We start from the raw sequence: 26,294 nt of genomic DNA, 5'->3' as shown, positions 1-26,294 counted from the left end.
TCACCACCACCTTCTCAAGGGCAACTCGGGATGGGCAATAAATGCTGGTCCAGCCAGCGAAGCCCAAATCCCATGAATGAATTAAAAAAAAAGACAATGGCTATCTCCAACAAGAGAAAGTCTAAGCAAATCAACATGATATTCAATGGCATTACTGTCATTGAATCCTTCACCTTGAACATCCTGGGGATCATCTTTGACCAGAAGCTTAACTAGACCTGCCACATAAACACTGTGGCTACAAGAGCAGGTCAGAGGCTGGGTATTCTGCGGTGAGCAACTCAATTCCTGACTTCCCAAAGCATTTTCGCCATCTATATGTCACAATTCAACAGTGTTGTGGGATACTCTCCACTTTCCTGGACGAGTGCAGCTCCAACAACACTCAGGAAGCTCAACACTATCCAGGACAAATGAACCCTTTAGTGGCATCCCATCCACCACCTTAAACATTTGCTCCCTCCACCACCAGTGCATGATGCCTGCAGTGTCTACATCTATAACATGCACTGCAACAACTCACTAAGGCTTCTTTGACAGCATTTCCCAAACCGTAAACCTCTACTACCTAGGACAAGGGCAGCAGGAACATGGGAGCACCACCATCTGCAAGTTTTCATCCAAGTCACACACCATCCTGACTTTGAAATATATCACCATTCCTCTGTTGTCACTGGGTGAAAATCATGGAGCTTCCCACTTAACACTATGGGAGTACCTTCCCCATCCGGACTGCAGTGGTTCAAGAAGGCTACATACCACTACCATCTCAAGAGAAATAAGGGATGGGCAATAAATACTTGGCTTAGTTGCACCACCACCATCTCTTGAATTAATAAAAGAAACTCCACCCCTCCCTCAGTTAATCTACTGCTGAAACCCTCATCTATGCCTCTGGTACCTCTAAACTACATTATTCCAATACTTCCACGTCCTACACTCGCTCAACTTAGGCAGCAGAGTTTTGGATAACCCCATGTCCTAACTTGCACCAAGTCCCAGTCACTCATTAACTGGGAGCCAATGTAGGTCAGCAAGAACAGTAAACAATACTTTCACTCTATAGTTCTCATCCTTGTTTTTAAATCTCTCCATGGCATAGCCATATTTCTGTAATCTCCTCCAGCCCTCTTAGATATCTGCGCTCCTCCAATTCTCTTGAGCATCCCCAATTTTATCTGTTTCACCATTGGTGGCTGTGTCTTCAGCTGCCAAGGCCCTATGCTCGAACTTGCTCCCTAAAGTTCATCACCTCTCTACATCTCTCCTTTATGATGCACCTTGACTAAGCTTTTAGTCATCTACCCTAATATTTCATGTCAGATTGGTGTCACATTTCACTTGATAACACCGTGGGACATTTTACTATGTTATATAAATACAAGTTTTTCTTGTTATTTTGGCCGAGTCATATTATATTTTGAAATATAAAATTTTCAAACTTCTTCCCCAGGTTGACAGATGGAGTAGAATCCGTGATAGTGTATGTCCATGATCTGTGACCGGATTGTAGTTGATGGGTCAAATTTTTCTTGTAATGAATTTTATTCACTTAACAGCAGCAGTGATTCTATAATGATCTGGTGACAATGAAGACCTAAACGTATTGAACTCACAAAAGCCAAGTTCTGCCACATCTCTGGCCAGCTTAAAGTTGATCTGAAAGGAAATTTAGCCTTCCCAATGCTACTCATGTATCTGGTTTATAGGTGAACTTGTAAGAACTAATCTTGTTATACAAGGGCACTGTGAGAGCACAGCAGTTAAAGAAAGGCTGCCAATACTTATAAGTATTTAAATACCTTTGCAATTTCAAAAGGTGAAGGGTTGCAGCTTACAAAGCTCAACTAACTTTAAGAATATTCTCCTGTTTCCGGTAATTATGCCTCAACAATACTGCTAAAAGAGTTTAACTGGTATTTACCTCATTGCCATTTGTGGCACCTGGCTGTGTGCAAATTGGCTGTGAAATGCTTTGGGATGTCCTGATGTTGTGAAAGGCATTTTACAAATACAAGTACTTATTTTCCTTACAGCTATTTTATTGGATTCACCATACCCAACCATGAGTTAACAACTAATCATTGAAGCCTGTTGGAAGGAGAAGACCGATGTCTCACAGATTAGTTGCCGTATCACAAAGTCTTTTTGTGATACCCAGCAATGAAATTTGTTTTAGTCCATCATCCCTACATTGGTTGGACATGGCATACACAGAAATCTGTCCAGTCCAATCCATCATTTCTGCCATTTTGTGAGACAGTCCCAGAAAGAAAATACAACTGTTAAAAGTTATAATTTTGTCTCTAATGAAGTAAATGTACAAATTGTTTTGCTTGACTTCTTGAAGAAACAACTTGATTTGCACCAATGAAGATCAGATGGAATGACTGCTAGTTTTAAAAAAAGATATGTTCATCTTACAATATGCAGGTCAGGGGCAGTGGAATTCCACGAGCAACACTTCAGTTTATCATTGGAGGTTGTGGGCAGCTTCTTGTTCCTGCGTTTTGGCAGGTGGATTATCTAGGTAACCAGGACTGTTGGGAAATTGGGAGAAGAGTACACAGCCTTAAGGCAGTCCACCCAATTTGGAGAGGGGAACTGGATAAACAATGGACACAAAAACAGCCAAGAGTTGCCTGTGCATTGTCAATAGTTTAGTCTGTACAAATTGGTTGAGCACAGACACTTTATCCCTTTAGGATTTGGAGAATACATAGGATATCTACTAAGTATCCTAAGCAATGTTCAGTAATAGGAAGAAGGTTGTAGTTATTTAAAACGGGCTGTGGCAACTTAGGCTTCAATTTCAAGAGTCATGCTTTGCTTACTGGGCCTGCAGTCAAGCTCTTTGCAAAAGGCCTGATCCAAATCACCAGCTACAATTAACCATGTCACCAAGGTTCACCTCCACATTGGTTGGCCACAAAGCTACAGTTAGGACATAACCCATGGATTATTTTCTCTTTGTTGACTGAAGATTAATGCTCGTGTCTTTGTGTATGCGTGCAAAAATAAGCTGAAGTGATCCCAGAACAGAGATCATTCATTAAGCACAAAGGAAGTTGAGTACACAAAAGTTGTCAGAGTCAAAGTTTTATTAAATGATTACTTTTTTCGAAGGCCTGTAGATTTTGTCACTCTCGGCTCTTCATATCCAAGTCCCTTGCACTAGTGTTAATGCTTTTTACTGGCAACCGTTTCGTCGTGACACCACAAACACCTCGATTCACCTTTCACACAAATCAAGTGCAGCAATACTAAAACACAGTATCACGTTCAATTCCAACAGCCTGCCATAATGGTAGCTGCACTTTGAAACAAAATTAAAAATTAAAACTTTTCACAAAGGTGATGCAGCAAAAAAAAAATCAATTCTTCAATGTCATGTCAGAATGGTGTCATCGACCTGTTCTGTTGAGTCCGCCTGTCCGGCAAGTTTCTTCAAAGATCGTCGATAGCTTTCAGCCAATAGATCCAGGCTAGCAGTATCAAGAATTTTGGAAACATTCTAGATTGAAAGAAAAAAAAGTATGTTTTTTTTCTATTTTAAGCATGTGAATCCAAGATTTACCATCTCATAAAAGCATTTCAGAAGTTGATCAGTAATTTATTTCAAAACCAAGTGACATCAAAATGTTAGAGAGACAAGGGCGCACATATACCCAGCCCATCATCAAAAGATGGCCTTTCCTACTGTGGTTTCCTCAGTTTTTAACATAGTTTTTAAAAAATTGCTTCCACATTTCCAGTGGTTGTGGAGTCCCCACTTCGACTGAACTTGAACACCTTCAAAAGGGATTGTACCTCAGCTCTTTTGAAATGAAACAGCCATGAATTAAGGAGAGAATAAGGAACTTGAACACACACAAAAATAGGAAGCTCCAAGCTATGCCGTCAGAAAGAGAATTAAAGGCCAGGTAAGAAGACAGCTTTATTTTCATACAGAAAGGTTAAATTACATCTAGAAAAACCACAGCTGTAGGTAATTAATGTTCTCTCCCATTCCATGACCCTCTGTATATGTGATTTACGATAAAATCATGCAGAAAATGAATACCTGGCCCTGGGAATTAATGCGGAGGCCAGTTTGGAGTGCAGCAGCAGAGTGCTCTCGGAATGAGATATAAGAGATGGTATTTCATGCTGCCATTTTTCAGATACTGAGAAAAATCATCTAACATGGGCATAGGATAAACACAGTAACTTGATTTGCCCTGGCAATTTTTGAAGGGATGCAATAAATATCCTGATTAAAGATGTGTGGGACAGCTAAAATTTCAGCACGCTGTTTCATGGAAGCACTTACTTATGTCCAAAATAAGATTTGAATTTCAGACAGGGATAGTTTCATTTTTTTGATGCCTACATGAACCTAGATACCATTGTGTGCTCAGCAGTTAAATCAACTGCTCATGGAGTGAGCTGAATTACAAGAATGTTTACCTGAACACAGAATTGGGTGGTAGATCTTGATCCAGTAAATACTACAGATAGTTCCCCAAGGGGCTGTATTCATTATACTGAAACAAATCATTTCCACTTGGTGTTGTAAGATTTGAAAGCAGAAGCTTTCCTTAGGAATTCAAGATGTGTCAGTCTGATATTGCCAAGTGATGCACCCTCCCTCCAATTCAAGCTCTGGTACCCACTATAGCATATCTAGTCCCTCATCACAAAATAGAGGCTTTGTCTGTATAGTATCTAAATGGGCAATTAATGCTGAAATCCAATACGTTGGAGAATCAGTTAGCCTCCAATTCATACAGAGTTACCAGAATTGGTACTATTGTGACCTCATTCCAAGTCTGTGAATGACCGAGAGGATGAAATCTGTGAAGAAATTTTCCTATTTGGCATACTGAGGAACTGGAGGAACTGTTCAGTGCTACAAGTCAATAATTTCACCCTTGCAACAAGTATTGCCAATATTCTTTTTATTGAAGTTTTGTCACAAGGTTTAATGAGTACTGTGGCATAGTAGTTACATCACTGGACTAGTTATCCAGAAGCATGGACTAATGATCCAGAGACATAAGTTCAAATCCCATTTGGCAGCTGGGAAATTTCAATTCAATTAATTAATTAACTGCAATGGTGACCATTAAACTACCAGGTTGTTGTAAAAACCCATCTGGTTCATTAGTGTCCTTTAGGACATCTGCCATCCTTACCTGGCCTGTATGTCACTCTGGACTCTTAACCGCCCTCTGAAATGCCTTAGGAAGCCACTCATTTGCATTCAAGACTCATCACCAAGGGCAATTAGGCATGGGCAATAAATGCTGGTCTTGCCAGGAACACCCACATTCCACGAATGAGTAAAAAGGAAATCTTGGTAAACTCATTTTAACTTCTGTCTGTGTTTCAGAGCAATATAATCCTGAAGAATTTGGTTTAGGTTGGACAGCAATAAGATGAAACCTTTTTCCTGGCCTCCGAATCCATCTTCCATGCTATTGACACCAATCTGATCCACAAGGCTTCCCAAGGAATCAGAGCTGTTCTGGTAACATATACTTTTACATGCATGTTGTAACCTGGAGCTATGGATAGTGATGGTACAGGCTCCAAGTTCTTTCCATCACAATGCTGATCAGAAATCTCTCCTGCTCTTGCCACCTGCCACTGGTGTATGTTGGAAGGATTTACAAGTTGATACTCAACCTGTTTGGCCATGTTATGAATGCACCTTCCTTGGCCATCAAGTCCTGGAGTGGGACTTGAACCCGGACCTTCTGGCTCAGGTGCAGGGATGCTACCCATTGTCTTTCTGAGTGGAATGCTGATCACTAGAAAGGACCAAGAACAAGGCTGCAAATCTTGAAACTGGGCATCACTGTTGGTCAAAGTCATGGACCAGTCAAAAGGAGACATGTGACCAACTTTTAACAAAAATTCAGATGTGACTCAGCGACATTGAGATGATTTTTAACAATTATGAAAAGAACAAGTTAGATTCATTTGTATTTAGAAGGTCAAATAAACAATGACCCTTATCTAAAATACGGTTTACAAATGGGGACAAAATCATTCCGCATACCTGATACAGTTCTTCTCCTTCCCTTAACCTGAGCAGGCTGACGATGGCCTGTTCGCTGTACGCTCGCACACTGGTGTTTTTGTCTTTTGTATTGTCGAGCAAGGCTTTCAGAACAGGTTTGATTGTCTGGGGGTCAAGTGGACTCAAAGTGTCTTTATTCACTAACCAGACCATTTTCTCTGCTACTAACTTCACATCACTCGATGAATTCTGCAAATTCTGCATGGGGAGAGTTTGAGAGTTAAGTGCTAGATCAACAGTCCAATAAATAAACACAAGACTATTTCAAACTATCTTTATACTACCTTGGATGTTCCGCAAGGGTCTATCATTAGCATCCTATTTCTTATCTACATGCTGTCCCTTGGTAACAGCATTCAAAAACACAGTTTCCAGTTTCCACATGTATACCAACAATACCTAGCTCTACCTCAACACCACCTCTCATGACTTCTCCACTGTCTCTAAGTTGTCACGCTGCTTGTCTGATATCTAGTAACAGATGAGCAAAAATGTCTTCCAACTAAATATTGGTAAGACAAAAGCCATTATCTTTGGTTGCTGCCATAATCCCACTCCTTAGCAACTGTCTGAACCAGACTGTTAGCAACCATGGTGTGCTACTGCACCCCAAGGTAAACTTACAACCAGATAACCACGCCATTGCCAAGACTGCCTTTTTCCACCTCTATAGTATTCTCCAACTTTGCCTCATCTGCTGCAATAACCCTTATTCACTCCTCTGCTACCTCTAGACTTGACTATTCCAATGCACTCATGGCTGGTTTCTCAGGTTCCACTTGGTGTAATCTTGAGGTCATCCAAAGTTCTGCTGTCCTTGCCTTAACTCACATGAAGTCCCATTCAGCCATCACCCCTGTGCTGATTCCCAGTTAAACAATACCTTGCTTTTAAAATTTTCATACTAGATTCCGAAACCCTCTATGGTGCCACCTCTCTCTATCTCTAATCTCCTCAGCCCCCTAACTCTTAGATATTTGGGTTCCTCCAATCCTGGCTTCCTAAGATGCTGCTGCTTATAGCTACTTTTCCCAGGAGATCAACTGACATGGTATGTCACACTCGTTTATCTTGCACCTCCTGAGCATCCCCAATGTAATTGTTCATACCTTCAGTTGCCAAGACCGAACCTCTCGAATACCCTTTATAAACCTGTCGGTCTCTGTACCTCACTTCCTTAAAGCCTGCCTTTTGGACCATTGTTTGATCATCTGCCCTATTATCACCTGATGTCACTCGGTGACAAATTTTGCGAGATATTGCTCCCTTGAAGCAGCCATGTTAAAGGTGCTGTATAAATGCAAGTTGTTATTGTTGGCAGACAGTGATGTGAGCCTGAATTGGTTTTGTCTCAGCTGTCTGCCCCATTCTTCGCCCATTGAAATGTGATGCACAAATACTATCACTGCTACCAGTTACTCTGGTTTCACTTATCACTCATTAAACCAAACTGTTATACTACTTTTCACAGGCAGTGAATCACATTATCTGGGTCCCAGTTCTCACCCCCGGATGTACTTTCCTTTTCTCTCTCCTCCAAGTTCATTCCCTTCAACAGCACTTGGCCTTCATCCTCAATCTCAGCAGTCTCTTAAAACTATTTCAATACATAATTCCTTTTAATTCTGTAATTCATATTTAATAAAATAGAATAGGTTAAACCACAAGATCAAAACTTGTGATGTATGGTTATTGCTGAGGCATTAAGAGCTTCTACAGCCTGCACATATTATATGCTAATAACAAAGATTTTACACATCAACATGTTAAAAAACAGAAACGTCTATTAAAAATATGGTTCTAATTCTTCACTAATCTGTTGGAAAATCACTCCTTATCAAATCATTTAGTTACAAGAACATAAGAGATAGGAACAGGAGTAGGCCATACAGCCTGTCGAGCCTGCTCTGCCATTCTGAATCTTGGACTTCAACTCCACTTTCCTGCCTGCTCCCCATATCCCTTGATCCTGAGCGAGATCAAAAACCGATCCAACTTAGCCTTAATATATTCACTGGTGGAGCATTCACAACCCTCTGTAGCAGAGAATTCAAAAATTTCAGAATTCTGAGTGAAGAAATTTCTCCTCATTTTAGATCTAAATGATTGTCACCTTATCCTCAGACTGTGCCCCCGTTCCCCAGCCAGGGGAACAACATCTCGGTGTCTATCCTGTCAAATCTTTTCAGAGTCTTGTATGTTTCAATGAGATCACCTCTCATTCTTCCAAACCCCTGTGAGTATAGGCCCAATTCACTCAGCCTGTCATCATAGGACAACCCTATCAACCCAGCGACCAATCTAGTGAACATTTGCTGCACTGTCTCCAATGCAAGTATATCCTTCCTTAAATATGGAAACCAAAATTGCTCACAACAGTCCAGGCGTGGTCTCACCAAAGTCCTGTACAATTGTCGCAAGACTTTTTTAGTCTCGTATTCCAATCCCCTCACAATAAAGGCCAACATATCATTTGCCTTCCTAACCGCATGCTAACTTTGTGTTCCTTTTACAAGCATACCCAAGTCTCTCTGATCAACATTTACAAGTTTAACACTTATAAAAAAAAATTCTACTTTTCTAATCTTACGACCAAAATGAATAACCTCAACTTCCCCGCATTATGCTCCACCTGCCATTCTTGTTGCCCATCCACTTAACCTGTAAATCTCTTTGCACCTTCTCTTTGTCTTCCTCACAGCTTATCTTTCCACTTTGCTTTAATGTCACCAAACTTTGATACCTCTGTCTGGTTGTTCAAGTCTAAGGCTGAGGTCCCAGCACCGATTGTTGCGGCACTCCACTATTCATTGCCTGCCAACTTAAAAATGCATCATTTATGCCTACTCTTTGCTTCCTGTCTGTTAACCAATCCTCTATCCATGCTAATATATTACCCTCAACTCCATGAGCCTTTATCTTGCCTATTAATTTTTTCTTTGGCAATTTATTGAATTTCTTTTGGAAATTCAGGTATACTACATCTAGTGGTTCCCCTTTATTTACCCTACTAGTTACATTCTCAAATAACTTGATTAAATTTGCCAAACATGATTTCCCTTTGGAAAACCATATTGACTTTCTCTGATCATACTATGATTTTCTAAGTGCAGATTTTCTAAGTTAAGACTTCCTTAATAATAGTTTCCAATACTTTCCTGACATCTGATGTCAGGCTAATTGGCCTGTCCTTCCATACATAAAAAAGTCTGGCGTCGGTATGAGGCAGTGGAGGTGAAAGAGCAAGATTTAAGTTCTTCTTTAGTGGAAATTTGAAACATATCAACACAGGTTTTATTATCCAGCTCAATGCGTCAATGTCAAACTGTATTTGAAAACTTTGCTCCAGTTCTTGTGAAATTGCTCCTGCTCAGTCCATTCATTAATAGCAACCCCACTGAGTAACATCTATCTGACTGGATTTGTTTGGTCTTACCTTCACCAGGAGTGTGATGAGTTTTGGCAATACTGTCCCACCCTCAACCTGTACTTGGTGTTTCATCAGGAAACCCATGGCTCGGATTCCACTTGTAGCAATGGGAATCTACAGTATAAAAAGAGATGATGTTTCATTTCCAAGTTGGTGAAATGGATGAATACTAAATCGCTCAAATTGAAGATCGTATGAAAACTGAACTAGCAACTTTTCCCAATCTTATTACTGCTGTCCACCAGTAGGGTTATTATATCTTGGGCTTACCAGAGTGAATTGAAATGTGTAAAAAAATAAAAGATGTGCATTTCCATAGCTCCTTACCACATCCCCCCCCATCCATTCCCCAGAGCTCCATGCAATGAATTACTTTTAATAAGCAAATTCATTAACTTGTCTTGGAAAGTAAGAAACACCTCACACTCATGGAAGTCATTGATCTCATTTCCTGGCTGTGAACAGCTAGAGAATGCAAACAAACTAAGGCAGGGAGGTTTTTTGGAACAGGAGGCGCTGTGAATTCTGTCAGACTTGAGGTGAGAGCGAGAGAGCAAGCGAGAGAGCGAGCGAGCAAGCTGTGAATGAAAAGCAGCTGGTCCATCGAGCATTCCCTTCTACCATCTAACTCATCCCTCCCCAACCACATCATTTATCAGATTTGCCGTTTGTGTAAGGTTGCTGCATGCAAACTGGCTGCTGCATAAGCCTACATAACAATACTGAATGCATTTCAAAACTAATTATTTTAGGGCATCCCAAGGATGTGAAAGGTGCTACATAAATAGAAACTCTCTTCTTTCCAGGAGTCAGGCCATACATTAATAGGACTTCAAAAAGGTAGTTACCTCTGCATCTCCAGTTGCCACATGCTATCCAGTCCAAGAACCGTCAGGAAGGTACCATACACCAGGGGCAGAATTTTCCCGCCATCTGGGGCGGGGGGTTGTTCAGAAGCGGGTGCGTGGAGGCGCGCCTCCGACTGGCGCCGCCATTTTACGTGGGCGGGCTGATTAAGGCCTGCCCACCGTGACATCCGCCAGGAAGTGCTATGCACTCCCTGTGGGGGGGTGGATTACCTCAGCTGAGAGTGAGCTCTTTTGCGCATGTGTGCGAAAGAGCGCACTCATCTCCCTGAGGCTAAGTGCTGCCTCAGGGAGATCGGCTCCACATTGAAAAATATTAAAAATAAAAATAAAAAAGTTCCGTGACATGTCCCCTCATATGACACTGTCACATGAGTTGGTACATGTCCATCACTTTTAGTCACACTTTTATTAAAAATTTAAAACCTACATGAAATCTCATCCCGCCCATGGATGAGGTTTTATGCTTTTTCTTAAGCCCACCAGGGCTCCTGGCCTGCCCGCCAACCTTAAAATTGGACGGGCAGGTCCATTAATAACGTTAAATACTTTGTCAATGGCCTCAATAGGCCATTGACAGGTCGGCGGGTACACACTGATTTGGCTGAGCCCCCGCCGACCTGAAATTTGAAATGAGGCGGGGTGACGTCAGGAGTTCCGCCCGGTGTCATCCAGTGTCATTTTATACGTCGGCAAGCAGGAAATCCTGGCCCAGAACAGAGCTGGGTTGGTTAACTTTAACGATGCCCCTGCCTCAGCTCAACTGCTGCTGAGACCCTTATCTATTTGTCACCTCCAGATGACTATTCTAACACCGGCTTCCACATTTTACCCTCTGTAAACTTGAGGTCATCCAAAACTCTGCTGCTCATGTCCTACCTTGCACCAAGTCCTGTTCACCCATCACCCGTGCTCACCGACTTACATTGGCTCCCAGTCAAGCAATGTCTCGATTATAAAATTCTCATCTCATAAATTTCTAATCCCTCCATGGCCTTGACCCTACCCATCTCTGTAATCTGCTGCAGCTCAACAATCACCTCCCTCCACACCACCTCCCAACCGAGGTATCTGCGCTTCTCTGACTCCAGCCTCTTGAGGCACTCTGTGCTTTCAGTTACCTCAGCCCTAAATTCTGGAATTCCCTCCCTAAACCTCTCCGTCTCTCTAACTCGCTTTCTTCCTTTATGACACTCCTTAAAACTAACCTCTTTGACTAAGCTTTAGGTCATCTGCCTAAAATCTCCTATGGTGTCATGTTTTGTTTTAGAATTCTCCTGTGAAGCGCCTTGGGATGTGTTGCCAAATTAAAGGCACTATATAAATACAAGTCGTTACTGTTGCTAGCCAATGCTGTGCGGAAGGGTTTAAATTAATATGGTAGGGAAAAGAAAAAACTGATATTAGCAGTGCAGCTGCTTAGAAAGAAAGCAAACTTTAGCTATGTAGGACATAGGATGGTGGAAAATTTAGAAGAGCTAAATCAGAACACGATAGTTCGGAAAAAAAAAATCAGGTTGAAGGCAAAAAAGAGGTACTGCCAACAAAGGAATCTAAATTTAAATGTAAAGAATATGCAATTGGGGAACCAGAATCAGTGCAGGAAATAAAAAATCATGACATAATGGCAACACTCAAAATCCGACTGCAGCTGGGTCAGGATTAGGAAGTAAATAGTTCTGGGTATAATAGGCAGGCAGGATAGGGATGGAAGTGAGGGAAGGCAGTGTGGCTGTACAGATCCTATCACTGCTCTAAAATAACGTAAATAAGATGGAGCTGAAGAACTGCAAATCTTGATCATCTAGAAGTATGTTATAGGTTGCAAACAGTGAATAGGAAATGGAGAATTTTGACACAAGGGGCATGCATTGACAATAGAATTATAATTGGACAATTTAATAATCCAAAACTAGACTTGGATAGGGAAAGTGCAATGTAAATGGAGAGTATTTTTTTGCAAAACTCACAGAACGGCATCCTCAGTCAGTACGTAGCTATTCCAACATGGAAGGAGCCTTGTTCTGGGATAATGAAGTAAAGTAAGTCGGCTTCCTAAAAGTATTGGAGCATTTAGGGGAGAGCGACTACCTTATAATTAGGCCCAGCCCAAGAAGAGAGAAAGAAGCAAAATCAACCGGAAAAATTATTTTAAGATGAGGAAGACACCTTGTCCAAGTGAAACTGGAAGGATACATTTGGACCAACAATGGTAAGTATTTAAATATGAACTGGAAAAGATACAAATCAGAATGCATCAAAAAATATATATCAAAGGCCAGATAGGGAGACTCGATAAAATTTCAAACCTAATAAATTAGAGCCAAAAGACATAAGTGTTATATAGGGAACTTTATGAAGGGAAATTTAGAGTGCTAACATTATGAAAAAAATTAGGAAAAAACAAAAACAGGACAGTAAAAAGACAGGCAGGTTATTCATGAAAATATTTAAGGTAGGCATAGGATCCCAAACGATTGAAGGCAAACTTAGACTAGATTGAGTGAATGCCAGAGATTCAGTCCAGTTTGCACAGTTTACACTGGTCTTTATGCTCTTGTTAAGTGCAGGATGTTTTAATATATTAAAAGAGCTATATAAATGGAAATTGCTGTTACTGTAGGACCACTAGAGGTAGGCGTAGAACTCCTTGTGGTTATTCCTCAAAGAGAAATGGTGCTAAAGAAGTTACTTTAAAGATCAAATCATTGGAACCTGACAGTTTATATCCAAACATATTGAGCAAAGCTAGGGAAGAAACAGCAGAAGCTCAGACTCTAATGTCAAAATTCTGTGCAAAGGAAAATAGTCAGGAGAACTGGAGAGGCAAATGTGACATCCCTTTTTTAAAACAAAAAGATGTGGATAAATTGGGAGGTACAGATCAGTTAGTCGGAGTTCAGTTGCTGGTAACCTAATATGGGACGAAGTTACCAAACACTCGGAGAAATGTGTGTTATGACCGTTGCAGTTGCTAAAGCGGAGTTATTTTAAAAAATCCCAGAGGGAAACTTTAAACAACTGTCATAACCAATAATTTTAAGTGTTATATTTGAGATGCGACTCTAAACTCAGGAATCAGACCACTAGCTCGTGAGGTTTTACATTAAACTAAATGAAACATTTTATTAATTTACACAGGTTAAACTATATGTACACATGGCTACAAATTACTATCATAGCTTTTAACAAATTCCCAAACTAATCTCCATTAAGGCAATAGCAACCCATAGACTTAACCAAAACACCAGGCAAAGCATTTTCACCGTACAAATTCAAAATGAGGTTCCTTTCACTGTGGAGCCAATTGGAAGCTTGCAGCTGCCTTTTGATCTTACGTTGCCTCTGCCTGCATACCCGAAAACTACTGAAGTTATACCTACCAGCCCCACTGAATGTTAATTCTCATTGTATTTAACAATGAAATACCTTTCATAATACCAATTAGTAATATAAACATACTGCTTGGTAGCTGCTAGAAAGGCGTCAATTTTCACCCCACTTCTTGAATGCTCTATTCAAAAAATGTAAATGCAACGCTATCTCTCTTACATATCAAAGCACCCAGACTAGCTGGCTTTAATCCAATTAAGACATACCAGCAGACTAAAGCCCTATTTTAAAAGAAAAATATTTTCCAAAAGATTATATACATTAATAGCTTCATGACACATGCTAACCAGAGGCCGACAGCATCGTTAACTAAAATAAAGATAATAATTGAACAATTTTATAGAATTCTTTGATAGATGGATTCAGAAAACAGTGGACATGGTTTATATGGATTTTCAAAAGCTTGTTATAAGATACCCCATAAAAGAGACTTATGGGGAAGATAATAGCACAGGGGATTATGCAGAATGATACTGATGGTTGGAAGGAAGCAATTGAAATAATAAAGAACTGGGAAGAATGAGTGGTATTCTGCAGGAATCTTTGGTGCGCCACAGTCACTTACTACATATGCAAGCAATCTGGACTTAATTACTGATGAAATCAATAAGGGGGTTTAGCAAATTGTATGAGGACTCAATGGATGCAGGATTGACAGATGCAGATAGATACAGGAAATGTAGAGAAAGTTAAGTAAAACATTTCAGAAGAAAAAGGAAGGAGGGATAACAAATGGTAATATTTTAAATGAGGAGCATATGGCCCTGAATGTCCCAGCACACAAGTCATTAAGCGGTACTGCAAAGAGATAAGATCCTTAAAAAGCAAACACATTCCTTGGGCAGGATTTTTTGTCCCGCGGGCGGGTGTATGCCCAACAGAATCGGGAGTAAAGTAGTGCGATGAGAAGATTGCAGGATGCCGTGACTGAGGTCCATAAGGGTTTAATAAACAAAAGGGAAAATGAGTACTGCTTACCCGGTCTGCTGTAGCACTGGCAACAATTATGTCCAGCACGCTAGTGTTGTACTCGGGTGTGCAAAGCTTGCTGGGAGCTGCTTTCATTGCAACGGAGAGCGCCACACTCCGCCCATGTCTCACCATCCAGTCGATACCCGATACATCAGCTGTGAAAAAAGACTTGTAATGTCAATAATTTGACCCGCAGAGCACTCACCTGTGTTTGGAAAAACATCTTTTATTGATAGAAAAGTAGCTATTTTCTGTGATATAGGCTCTTTATAAAATAAACATTCAGGTATTTTCCCTATTCTGGCCATTGTCTTGTTGGTGGAACACAGCTATGATTAATGATAAAATTCAAGTTCCCAGTGATTATTTGAGGAAGAACCCAGCAATATGATTCACAAGGATAAAGAGGCACAAGACCTACGAGTCCACCTGCTGCATCTTTTCTTTCAAGCCTGAAGACAGTTCTGTTTTTATTTAAATATACTTTTGCGATCTCCAGGAACACTGGTTCACTGGTACCATCAAAATGTTCGGCTGTGGCATGAATTGATCCCAATGTCAAATGCTGAATCTGAGAAGTTATTTTACAAATTTAGCTTTAGACAGAAAATTTGTAAAAATGAGAATTATATTGACACAAAACACTAATTTTAAATGTCCTAGGACGACACTAAGAGTTCTGCTTTAAGAATGCAACCGAGGAGGCAACTTAAAGGTAGCCAGACAGCTCTTTAAAGTCATAGCTCTGCCCTTGGGCTCCAGTGCAGAATTTGAGCAGATCCTAAATGCAAAGAAACTAGAAGAAAGGCTTGCATTTATATAGCGCCTTTCACAACCTCAGGTCATCCCAAAGCAATTTACAGCCAATTAAGTACTTTTGAGACAAAGTCACTATCATAATATAGGAAATGTGGTAGCCAATTTGTGCATAGCAAGCTCCGACAAACAGCACGCGATAATGACTAGATAATCTGTTTGTGACGTTGGCAGCGGGATAAATTTTGGCCAGGCCACCAGCGTGAACTCCCTGCTCTTTTTCCAGCAGTGTTAGGAGGAGTGGGAGGATGGTGGGGGGGCCCACAAGATTATCAGTTTAACATTTCCTCTGAAAGACAGCAGCTCTGACAGTGCAACACTCCCTCAGTACTGCACTAGAACGCCGGCTTAGATTTTCTGCTCAAGTCTCTGGAATGGGACTTGAACATGCAACCTTCTGATTCAGAAACAGGAGGGCTACCCACTGAACATCGATGTACCTTTGAAATATATCAGAGCTCACCCTCGTCTCATAGTTCCTACATCAAGGCAGTCTAAGGTGTGCACAGGCCAAACTTCAACAGGGCAATTCAATTTCTGTATTCTGAATTTATATTTTTTACTCGCAATTGTGGAAACAAGTTTCTTTTACAAATTGGAGTGATCACCAAGTTTTATCTGCAGAAACAATGAAAGAAATTCAAATGCCCACTGTCACTGATGCCTTGCTATATTGGGAAATTATTTGGCCAGGTCTAATCTCAGAGACAGTAAATGGGAAGTAGTAAAATTTGAGACAGAGAAGCTAGCATAAATGCACAGCTACATTATGTCTACAGAACAAAAATGGACCATTTGGCCCAACTGGTCAGTGCCTGTGTTTATGCTCCACACAGGCCTCCTCCCAGCCCTTTTCATCTAACTCTATCAGCATTTCACCCTAATGTGCTCATCTAGCTTCCCCTTAAATTCATCTATGTTATTTGCCTACTACTCCTCATGGTAGCACATTCCGTGTTCTAACCAATCCTCAGATAAATAAATTTCTCCTGAATTTCCTGTTGGAAATATTTGTCCTCAAGTTTTAGTCACCCCTACATATGAAGACATTTTCTCCACATCTACCTTATCAAATCCGTTACAATCTTAAAGGCCTCCATTGGACTAGCCCTTGGCCATCTCTTTTCTAGAGGAAAGAACCCCAGTCATCAACCTTTCTTAATAGTTATAATCTCTCAGTTCTAGTGTCATCCTTGAATCTTTTTTGCACCTTCTTCAATGCCTCTATATCTCTTTTTTCATATAACATGGAGACCAGAACAGTGTAGACTACTCCATGCATGGTCTGACCAATACTCAAATTGCCAGCACTGCTGTCATGTTGCTTATTACTTACCCAAAAGGTGATTTTTTAGAATAATACTGAGTTCATCGTCTGGCAAGTATGCACAGAGCTCTCCTAAACAACCAGCTGAGGCCATGCGTGTGGCATCCTGAGAGGAAGAAACAGCCGTTACTGTACTGCATAAGGAACGATATAAAAGGATAGCAACAATCAGTCGCTGGTTACAGTCTGTATCAATAGAGCATATGATTTGTCACACTTCTTGCCCTACATAACATGATTTGTTCCCCAAGTCACACAATTTGTAAAACTGTCTCAGAAATTGTCACTTCCATGTAGAGTAAATCACTTGGCCCATTTATTGCACAGTAATGAGTGAACCTACTGTTTCCATACCTCATCGTGTCCCAACATTCCTAACAACAGAGTGGTGATGTTTTTCCGGATTGTTCCATCAACTTTGGCACCAGCCCCCTGAATGACAAAACGCAGTGCCTGAAGCAGAGTCTCTCTGAAAGTAGAGATAAAAGCTGTAATGATGCGAACTAAGTAAACTTTAAAAAAAAAACACTTTGCTAGCACTTTCCTTCAGAGATTCTGAAGATATATCAATCCTGGATAAAGAGGATGCCAACTGTTCCAATGTCCTTCACAAGGTAACAGTAAACCAAATGCTCTTGCGCAAAGGCTCAAATATGACAGATTATTATTAGTGTAGGTATGCTCTTCCTCATTCTTTGTACACAACTTCATTGCCCCATATAAATAAATAGTCTGTCAGCTATCCAAACAGCATCCTTTAAGAATTTAGCACCGTATTATGATATAGATCCATGACTCAGGTGCTCTTCTCTCATTCTCATTGGAACTATATACCTGGTTTTGGATAATTACAAATTTAGATTTATTCTACAACTTCTCCCTTTCCACCACTCTAATTTACTCCTCTCCTCTCATGGCACAGAGATTGGTGCTCGTGTATAGACCTATATGTTTCTATTAATCTTGTGTAGCACCAGACCCCTAAAAAGGACCCTCGTTGCCCCCAACCTCCATTAGCTGCATGGCTATTCATTGTGCAACTTGAAATGTCTGAGGAAGAATCCAATTACCCCATGATGAGTAAAGCAAATAAGGTTCCTGCAGAGATCATCTTTCCCCCTAATTTGTGGCACATACCTCATGGGGCACATACCTCACACTAGAATCGTCCGCGCTTCGCACTAGATTCAGAAGTTCAGTAAACAACGGGTCCACTTTGGTGTGGATAACTATCAGATTCCCAAGAGCCTCGGCTGCTTTCAGGCGGACAGAACGATTTGTATCAGAAAGGGCTTTTGTGAACGTCGTTTGCAATTGCGGAAGGAAGGGCTTCAGGGCAATCCCCACCTACACATCACAGAAAATAGAAACATGGCAATTAAATGAAAGCTGGAAGATATGCTTCAGCTAGGAAAAGCCCATTTGACTATGATGTTGCTCCTCAAAGAATGTTTCAATACTAGCCAATAAGTGAAAGTACGAATGCATCTTGAATTATCAATGCAAGGCAGCATGGCTAAACTAACCCCAAAAGGTGAATAAAATATACATAAAAAATTAATGAACATTAATGATGGGCTTCTTGAGGTTACCAGAAAGCACAGTGGTTTTCTACAAATGTGAAAGGTATATGTAGGGGAAAATGATCATAGAGGACGGAAGGCAAGCTGAAGTTACTATTTTTTATATTTTTATTATTCTGCTTTTTCACCAGAGGGTGGTGAGGGTCTGGAACTCATTCCCTGAAAGGGTGGTAAAGAAACCTAATGTGCACTTGAAATGTTGTAACCTATAGGACTACCGACCAAGAGCTGGAAAGTGGGATTAGACTGGATCACACTGTTTCTGCTGGCATGGGTAGGATGGGTCAAATGGCTTTCTGTGCCGTGCATTTTCTATATTTCATAGGGAACAGTTATTGTCATCCTCACTGAAATCACCAACTGTAGCACCTTCTAATGTTGGATAAGAGAGGTACGACCAATGGGAGGCTGTAAGGTGAAATATTCAGCAAATGGAATCAGAAGCAAAAAGCAGTGGTAATATGAAACACATGTTGTATGCTACAGCATTGGAGTCATTCAATAAGGCTTTAGTAGGCCACGGATTTGAGGAGATTGATGAACCCGAGGGGAATGCCAGCTATTTGTCCTCATGTCCCTCTGTTCCAAGAAGAGGTGCAGGGCTACCCCAGCCATGAACTTGGCTGGCTTCTAAGAGAATAGAGCGAGCTGAATAATAGAGAAATACAACACATTCAAAAAAGGTGGATGGTCAGCATGCAACTGCTAAGCAAACACCAGGAAATTTGTAGCGCTGTACGTATACGTGTTTCTTCAATGTTCTATTGTTAAATCTGTTCATGTGTTTGATAGGATTGTTTGTGGTTGCATAAGTTGTATACTAACAAGTGTGGGAAATGGAATGAGGGTGTAATGATCCTGAAGGATTGCACTGTGCCAAGGTGGAGTTGTGGTTCCTCCACTCCTGGAAAATTGGAAGGGAAACTTTGACATACAAGGCAAAAGCTAGAATGGTCTGAGAACAGCAAGAGACAAAAAGAAATGTGCTATTGCATTTGCTGGCTTGCATCACGGTCACCAGCGATGATTAAATACACTACTCCAAGTACTTAAAGCATGCTCTGAGTTTGTTTAAAAACAGCTGAAGACTATATTCCACTGTTGTGGACTCCACAAAACAAATGCAGTGATATTTCATGAGTAAGGCTTAATTATTTAATGCAAATACATTTCATAAAGTAAGCAAATGGTAATCTATGCATCATAATTGTTCTTTCTTAAGTGTTAGCCAAAGCTCATCTTCCTGAACCATGTTTAGAATATCTTATCATCCCCATAAAGGTTCCAAAGTAACATTAATCATCTTCTGTAACAGCTTCTTCATTTCTTTAAAAAACACATCCTCTGTTTGCATATAGGACCAGATGGTGGTGAGGAAAGCATACTGCAGACAACTGGGATTTGATTGAGAACTGTGCTCTTACCTTGCTGAGCAGCAAACTGAGGGTGTCCAGGAGAGCCACCTTTACGTTCCAGCTGAAACGGTCGCCTAGGATACGGATCAGAGGTCCAGTGATGTTCACCACAGATGGCCTCAGCGCTTCTGCAGAAGTTAGCTTGATAACAAGCCCTAGGGCCTTGGCAGCCTCTTCCTTCTGCTCAGGGTTTCCTGTCAGCACGCCCTCTCTGAGAACAGGCAGGATCGAGGTAACACCCTGCAACAAAACACTGCGTTGATTCTAAGCACCAAGCTTTTAGTTTATACACTAACATTGTGAAGTAATCAAAATAAGTATTCCGATTAAGTTAGCAAATTTTTGTACGACCAAATGCTTCTCTTGCTTGCCAATTAAGTCTTAGGATTCAAACAGAGCATCCTGTTATGGTGCCATGAGAACCAGAGCAATAATATGACATGTTTGAATGGTATGATTTAATTCATTGGGAAGAAAATCAGAGTAGTATGACTCATTATCGCTCTGCCCATGAGTCTCATCGCCAAAATGTCTTCTTTATGCCCCATTCCTTACAATCAAGTAAGCTGCTTCATTTGTAGATATTAATTGATTGCCAAATAAATTTTTGGGCCTCAGTTATTCTCGATTGCTCAATTTAAAATATAGATCCAGTAGCTCACAATCACCCCAAATGTCTCCATTTTTGCAAGTCTCAAAATTTAGTTCTGTGCAGCTTTCAGTTGTGTATTCCATGGTCTGTTCTTTTGCTTCCCTCCAGTGCACCACCAAAAATAAATTAAAAAGCAAACATTTCATTTGCATCAGTTATTCGGGGAAAATTCACAATACAGCTCGCCGAATACATCCCATTTATCATTCATCACTGTGGCTCTGATAGCATTCTTGCTGCTGGGTCAGAAGGCCACGGGTTCAAGTCCCACTCCACAGACATGCGATCAAAATCCAGACTGACATCAGGTATTACACTGATGGAGGTGCTGTTTCTGAGAGACTTGCCTGTCCTCTCAGGTAGATGCAAAAGATTCTGAGGAACTATTTTGAAGACCAGGAGGGGAGTTCTATTGTTTATCCCTCAATCAACTTCACTAAAACAGATCATTTGCTCATGATCACATTGTGGGAGCTTGCTAAATGCAAACTGGCTGCTACATTTCCTACATGATGACAGTGACTACATTTCAAAAATAATTCATTGGCTGTAAAACATTTTTGGATGTCCTGAAATTGTGAAAGGTGCTATGTAAATTCTCTCTCAATATATTTACGATTACGGGATGCATTAATTTGCCACCAGACATGGGTTCTCTTACCTTCTTGGGAATGCAGAATCCCAGCAGATGATCCCCCTTGGCCTCTGCAGCTGCTGCACGGATGTCTCTGTGCAGATCATCCACAAGTGATAATTGGCTTCCAGCATCCAACTTCTGATAGAGGGAAAAGAAAGGACACATAAAACTAAAGTGCTTGTCAATGGAGTAATTTTTAATCTACATTAACATGCCAAAGATCTTTGGTAGAGTTTATAAATTCTAAGTTAGGTTTCCCTTTAGAGTGAACCACTCCACTGAAATATCCACTGGGTGCAGCAGTAGAAGCTCATTGTGCCAAAGGCAGATAGTTAATTCCTTTTGGTCACTGATGTCCATTACAAAGCTTCAGTGCAATTTAAGAAGCTCAAGACAGGGCACCTTATCATCCACATATAAACAGACAGCTGGGGTACCTTGGTTATTGCATTTAGAGCATCCCAACTCTCATTCAGGACAGTCTCATCTGTGTCATTAAGCAATCTGATCAAGCCGGACATCAGGTTCCTGACATGTGCAAAATAGTCGACCTTGGTCTTAGAGCAGTAAGCATTGATGATTGTTGCTGCAGATTTGCGCATCCCGACATCTGGATTCCTTGTTGCCTCCAGCAGATCCTCCAGGATGACCCTTTGACCAATCTCATCTCCCACAGACAGAATCACTGTGTGACAGTTAGCCAGCTCCTACAGAAAAGAAAAACACCTCATTAGGGGATGACTGGAATTGAGAGCTATTACAGGCGCTGAAGGTAAAGGATGGCAGTGTATAGTGCCCTACTGCTTACGTGGGGCTACATTAAAAACAAATTCAATTTGAGAATGTTATGACATTAATGCTGCTTGAAAATATGGCTCCACTGTTTAAATCTATGCTTAATCAATGCGACTGCCTTTAAAACTTTTAGGTGGCTGATTGATGTTGACCTGCACAATAATCTTAAAGATAATCCTGCTATACATGTGGATGCCTTAATAAAGTAATAGCCCCAGAACTTCCAGGACTGCGTACTCTGTGGAAACAAGCTGTGCGTTTGTTATTCAGTGACAGTGGCACAGGGTTGTACCACTTGTGGAATCTTCATGCAGAGTCTCACCTCTTGCTCTTCACTGGTTCCCATCTTGTTCTTCAGTGCAGTCATCACAGCAGGCAAGATCACATTGAGGTGCCGTGTCAATGCATCACCTGCCACTGAAGACAGGAAAGCTAGCACTCTGGTGTTTACTGGTGGTGTTATAAGCTGCAAAGAATAAGAAAAAGAGAGGGAGAGAATGAAGGAGGACACCTATTTTGTTGTGCAAGCTCCCAGAACGAACTACTGTCCAACTGTGCAGTTAGGAATCGGAAACACCCAATAACACACCTCAGTGCCATATTTATATTATCTAGAGAAGTTTCTTCCTACTTTTGGGTGGGGACTGGGATCTAGAATCATAAGAATGGTTACAGCAGAGGAGGCGTGGCGTAACCATGCAGACTTGCTGCAACAGCAATGCACCTAGTCCCATTCCCCCACCTTTCCCTGAAGCCCTGCAAATTTTTCCTTTTCAGATGATCCAATTCCCTTTTGAGCGCTATGATCGATCTGCCCTCCACCACATTCTCCGGCAATGCATTCCAGATCCTAACCACTCACTGTGTAAAAAAGCTTTTCCTTGTTTCGCATTAACAAAAGAATCAAATGACCTTAAAATCTGTGCCTTCTGGTTCTCGATTCTTCCACCAATAGGAACAGTTTCTCCTTATCTACTCTGCCAGAACCCTCATGATTGTGAATACCTCTATCAAATCTCCTCTCAGCATTCTTTTCTCCAAAGACAGTCCTAACTTCTCCACTCCATCTTCATAACTGAAGATCCTCATCCCTGGAATCATTCTCGTGAATTTTTTCTGCACCCTCACTAATGCCTTCACATCCTTCTCAAAATGTGATGCACTGAACTGGACTCAATACTCCAGTTGAGACCAAACCTGTGTTTATACAGGTTTATCATAACTTCCTTGCTTTTGTACTCTATGCCCTTATTTATAATGCCCAGGATCCTGTTTGCTTTACTAACCACTCTCTCAACCTGTCCTGCCATCTTCAATGATTTGTGCATATATACCCCAGGTCCCTCTGCTCTTGCATCCCCTTTAGAATTGTACCCTTCATTTCATATTGTCTCTCTGCGTTATTACCAAAATGAATCACTTCACACTTCCCTGCATTAAATTTCATCTGCCACCTGTCTGCTCATTCTATCAACTTGTCTATATCCTTTTGAAGTTCTACACTACTCCTCATGGTTCACAATGCTCCCATGTATTGTATCGTCTGCAAATTTTGAAATTGTGCCCTGTACACTAAAGTCACGGTCATTAACACATATCAGGAAGAGCATGGTCCTAACATCAACCTCTGGGAGGACTCCAGTATATACCTTCATTCAGGCTGAAAAACAACTGTTCACCACTACTGTTGTTTCCTGTCACTCAGCCAATTTCTTCTATGAAACACTCATTACATTTTGGGTCATATTTTCCATTTCAAAATTGCTCTGCAATCTGCATTCTTGTGCTAATTTTACTTTTGAAAACCATGAAAAATCTTCAATTAAACATTTCTCCCTCCTTTGTTTTAATATTATTGCTTTCATATTTCCAGGTGAACCATTCAAAACCAAAAATCACTGGGAATAATTCTTTAATCTTTAAACTGGATGCCACTGATGCCTTCTATTAGAATTTTCTTATTGCAGGCACAGTCTTTCCTGTCGTCTTGGATTAAGACCAGATGCACAAATGAACAAGTTTACATCTATATAGGCAAAGCCTTGCACTATTCCCTTACATCTGGACCACTCATCACTTGGACAAGTCAGATGGTACTAGAGTTTATAATCACAATCCACTCAGTAGGGTTGTCTCCAGCCAATTATGTTAAAGTGCTGGCTGCCTTCTGCTTGATCTTGGTGTCCCAAGATAGATGGTCAGTAACATCTGGCACTGAAGGCAGGCCTTCTATTCAAAATCCACTTGCACACTACACTGACAGAAAGTTCTGTGGTTTAGCGGTTATGAGACTATGCTCAAAATTGCTCCACATCAGTCGCTGATGATTCTTTGCCGTCATTCAAGAAATGCTATTTATTAAAGATCTCGAAACAGAATGCCCCTTCTGGTAATTTCTTCCGCTGGAAGACTGAATGTAAAGCAGTACAGAATGCAGCAGTCTTGTTGCATATCCAGATTTTGTTTTGTGCTTGGGTACGTACCTTTGGCACTAGGTAAGGAAGAACAACACGACTCTTTACTCCCATCACTTGCTTCAATCCGTCCAGAGCAAACTCTGACATTTCCTCATCATTCTGCAATGGATAGAATAGTCACTGATCCAACCAATGCATGCACACAACTTGTGTTTACATAGCACCTTTGACATAGTAAAATTTTCCAAGGTGCATCACAGCATTATTAAACAAAATGTGACACCAAGCCACATAAGGGGTCATTAGGAAAAGCTTTGTCAAAAAGATAGGTTTTATGAAGTGCAAGAGAGGCGGAAAGGGAAAAAGGCCTGGGAAACCCGGCCAGCCAGCGTTAAATCTGTAAAATAGGTTAAATGTGAAGCTCAGAATCTCATTACAGCATGTACATGGCCAACCCGTCTGTACCCTGCCCCCTTGCTGTTAAAATGAGGGCGGGGGTTGTTTGGATTCTGGTTTGAGATGCAAAATGTGAAAGGGAAAACTTGTCTGCATTATAACCTCCCCTTCTCCAAATACTCACAAGCTGTTCCAACAGAAATGGTAGAATATCATCTAAGGCCTGGTATCCAATTGTTGAGTGAAGCTGCTCAAATGTCTTAGATGCAGCCTCTCGAACTTCTTCAAGAGGGTCACAGAGGGCCTTACGAACTGTGGGAACGAGAGACTCAGAGAAGACAAGCACCTAGGGACAGAGGCCAGAAAGAGTCTGAATCACCAACGTATTGCAGCATGATTTAAATAAGAAAATCAGAGCTAGGGTTACTAGGGCAAAACTCTCAGTAATAATGCCATACTGCCTATCTTATTAAGTATATATGAAATATTCCACACCTTCAAATCCATCTCTTGCCAATCTTTTGCTTGAAACTATACTGCTCTGCTGCATAATCTCTCTTCAATTTGCTCCTACTGCACCTATCTATTACTATAAACCATTTAAACTAGCCCTTCAGCAGCCTTTTACACTTATTTGAAGCTATATTAGCTTTCTTTTCTACACCTTGAACATTTCCTTAAATGTATTAAGCATATACTCATCTACTTTCACCAACAAAAACAACTTGTGCTTATATAGCTCCTTTAAATGTAGTAAAATGTCCCAAGGTGCTTCACAGGAACGACCAGACAAAAATTTGGTATTGAGCCACCTAATGATGCTAGGACATATAACCAAAAGCTTGATCAAAGAGGTAGGATATAAGAAGCATCTTAAAGGAGAGGTAGTTGCGAGAAGTTTAGGGAGGGAATCCCAAAGTTTAAGACCTAGACAGCTGATGGCAGAGCCTCTAATGGTGGAGCGATTAAAATTGGGGGATGCATTAAAGGCCAGAATTAGTAGAGCTTAAAGACCTTAAAATCTCGTAGGGCTGGAGGAAGCCGTAGAGCTGAGGAGAGGTGAGGGTATTATGGAGAGATTTTTTTAAAAATGGATCAGAACTTTAAAATAAGGCATCGCCAATCCGGAGCCGATACAGGTCAGCGAGCACAGGGGTGATGGACAAATAGGACTTGGTGCGAGTTAGGATAAGGGAAAAGAACTTGGGTGAATTAAAGTTTATATAGGGTGCAAGATGGGAGAGCAGTCAGGAGAGCACTGAAATGGTCAAATATAGAGGTAACAAAGGCATGGATGGCAGTTTCAGCATCAGATAAGCTGAGGCAGGGCGAAATTGGGCAATGCTAAAGAGGTGGAAGTAGGCGGTTTAGGTGATGAAACAACTGCGTCGGAAGCTCACCTCAGCATCAAATATGGCAGCAAGCTTGCAAATATAGGGTCGACTGGTTCAGTCTCAGACACTTGCCAGGGAGAGGGATTGAATCAGTGGCTAGGGAACAACAGGGACTGAAGACAATGGCTTCAGTC

At 41.0% G+C, this 26,294-nt stretch overlaps 1 protein-coding gene across 1 annotated transcript in view; it reads right to left on the bottom strand.

Annotated features, from left to right (window-relative positions):
- Nucleotides 1–3,083: 3,083 nt before the first annotated feature.
- Nucleotides 3,084–26,294, bottom strand: part of gcn1 (GCN1 activator of EIF2AK4) — a 118,552-nt gene continuing 95,341 nt past the window's right edge. The window contains exons 46-58 of the mRNA XM_078553866.1: nt 24,951–25,112; nt 24,437–24,529; nt 22,276–22,419; nt 21,596–21,865; nt 21,183–21,296; nt 19,879–20,109; nt 18,025–18,218; nt 17,226–17,340; nt 16,881–16,977; nt 14,735–14,883; nt 9,504–9,611; nt 6,047–6,265; nt 3,084–3,514 (exon numbers count right to left, since the gene is read on the bottom strand). Coding sequence (XP_078409992.1) covers nt 3,389–3,514; nt 6,047–6,265; nt 9,504–9,611; nt 14,735–14,883; nt 16,881–16,977; nt 17,226–17,340; nt 18,025–18,218; nt 19,879–20,109; nt 21,183–21,296; nt 21,596–21,865; nt 22,276–22,419; nt 24,437–24,529; nt 24,951–25,112 — 2,022 coding nt within the window. The 3' untranslated portion in view covers nt 3,084–3,388. The remainder of the gene's footprint in view (nt 3,515–6,046; nt 6,266–9,503; nt 9,612–14,734; nt 14,884–16,880; nt 16,978–17,225; nt 17,341–18,024; nt 18,219–19,878; nt 20,110–21,182; nt 21,297–21,595; nt 21,866–22,275; nt 22,420–24,436; nt 24,530–24,950; nt 25,113–26,294) is intronic.

This window comes from Cetorhinus maximus, chromosome 12, assembly GCF_964194155.1.
Source record: "Cetorhinus maximus chromosome 12, sCetMax3.hap1.1, whole genome shotgun sequence".
Lineage (NCBI taxonomy): Eukaryota > Metazoa > Chordata > Chondrichthyes > Lamniformes > Cetorhinidae > Cetorhinus > Cetorhinus maximus.
The sequence above is the reverse complement of the archived record's forward strand: the minus strand, read 5'-3'. Positions and strand labels throughout refer to the sequence as shown.